The sequence below is a fragment of the Chionomys nivalis genome, chromosome 3 (assembly GCF_950005125.1).
Source record: "Chionomys nivalis chromosome 3, mChiNiv1.1, whole genome shotgun sequence".
NCBI classification, from domain to species: Eukaryota; Metazoa; Chordata; class Mammalia; order Rodentia; family Cricetidae; genus Chionomys; species Chionomys nivalis.
In genome coordinates this window covers 9817314-9819450 of record NC_080088.1, presented here as the reverse complement: position 1 = coordinate 9819450, position 2137 = coordinate 9817314, and the positions used below count along the sequence as shown (strand labels likewise).

General features: G+C 41.5%; 1 protein-coding gene across 1 annotated transcript; it reads right to left on the bottom strand.

The window, feature by feature from the left end:
- Positions 1–1465: 1465 nt before the first annotated feature.
- Positions 1466–2137, bottom strand: LOC130870890 (keratin-associated protein 26-1). The gene is given in 1 exon segment (XM_057763839.1): positions 1466–2137. A coding segment is annotated over 1 exon segment (672 nt).

Genomic DNA, 2137 nt, shown 5'->3' with positions numbered 1-2137 from the left:
ATAGTTTTTAATGTCTTAAAAATTTAGTCTTACTGCAACTTGATATGCCATGTTTTGTTGATATTCATGGAAGACCTGCCCTTTCTTGAACAGAAATTGAGAAGGAGTGGATTTGGTTGGGTGGGAATTGGGATGAGGTCTGGGGAGGACTGGGAGAAGAAAAGGAAGAGGATCCTGTGGCCAGGATGTAAAAGATAGATAGATAGATAGATAGATAGATAGATAGATAGATAGATAGATAGATAGATAGATGATAGATAGATGATAGATAGATAACAATCCTTTCTTTGAATTTCCATCTCTCTGTTTTGCCTCATTGTTTTGTTATCATAGCTCTGAAAATACCCATGAGAGTAATTTTAAAAACCATTTCTGATAGTTCTAGCATCCATGTCACACTGGAGTCTGATTTTGATGCTTTTCTTTCTTTCCTCTTTTAACTTTTGCATTTAAGAGGGTCATTTCAAGTATTTCAAACAGGTCAACATTCACATACTTATAGTTTAGATTTATTTAATTGATATGTTTTAACTAATATTTATGCCGTAATATATGATTTTGTGCCAACACTGATAATTCATAATAGATTGTTTCAAATCTGTCTCTTTTGCCAGATACACTATGACTCTACATACAGTGAGTGTTCAATAGCTTTTAGTTGTTGGTTTAGTCTAGGGTTAATTAATAAATTTGGATTGTTATGAAGATATTTCTAGAAAATGGAGAAGGGCAAATGATTCTTGATAGTGGCATATATAAAATGGTAATGATTATTTAAAAAGAATACATTTATCAGTCATATTTTAGTCAAGAGTACAGGAGCATGGTGTTTGCAATACTGACCAGAAGGGGATAAATACTGAGCAGAAATAGGAGAGAGTAGGGCAACCAAGGAAGCACTTGTGTCTTATGGGATCAGATCAAAGGAATCAACATAGGCTTAAGCAAAAGCTTCTTGTTGGGTTGGTTACTGGAGAACATTCTGTCAGAAGTGTGTGCCCTAGAAGGCAGAGGTAAGAGATTACCATTGAGCTCCCCTTTAGATGATAACTTACATACAGGCCATTATTTCATCCCTCAGCTGTCAGAACTCATTATACTCCTCGAATGCCAAACCACTGCCCAGGTGTCATGTAAGAGCAAATGGTACAGCATCACCTGGCAAACATTTGAGGGTGCACATTTTTGTGTTAGCATGAAGTAATGAAAGTTAAATTAATACACTGGATTCTTAATTCAGAATTAGTCTCATTTATTATAATATGAATCATATCAGGTACATAGTCCTCCCACTTGAGAAATATTAACTATAATGTGGCCAGAGATTTTTACAGCAAGGAAAGATCGAAGCAAGTCACAATGTGAAAGGAAGTTTAACTCAGACACAGTGCAAACAAGAAAAAGCAATTAATACTCAGAAGGAAGGAGAAGTCCAGAGGGTTGCAGTTTCAATCCTGGCTCTTCACTACTGTTGTTCCCTAGAACAAGGAGGCTGCTGCCCTCATTGGGCAGAGCAAGATGGACGACAGGTGCCGAAGACGGGGGTTACTGGTTGGCAACCACTAGAGACAGGCTGCAGAGGTCTGAAGCTATGCGACACAATGTGAATAGTTTGCGGGCCATACCCCATACAACCTGAAGGCCTGCATCCGTAAGGGACAATGCCCACGGGTCGGCAGCTGTTGGATACACAAGGGAGTGGACGGTAGCTCCCAGACCCACAGCCCACAGGCTGGCAGTTGTTGATGAAGGGACTCACTGGCCGGTAGCTGCTAGACACAATGCTCACAGGCCTACAGGATGCTGGGTGGCAGACACCAGAGATGACAGATGAAGCCGGAAAATAGCCAGAGCCCTGACAGGGTCTGGGAACATAGCATCCAGAAGAGCAACAGGTGTTTTCATAGTTGTTGGCTTCATGGCTGGCTGGCTGGCCTCCGGAGCGTTCTCCAAAGGTCTCCGGGCAGTTGTTCATGAACCAGGTATGATCCTGACAGTTGCTGGGTATGCAGAAGACCTCTCCACAGCCCATGTTTGAAGAACATAGGGCAAAGGAAGAAGGGGTAGCTGGGAGATGGCAGGAGTTTCTGAGTGATCCTGAGCTGCAGTTTCCAGAGCAGTTGTTACGGCTAGTCAT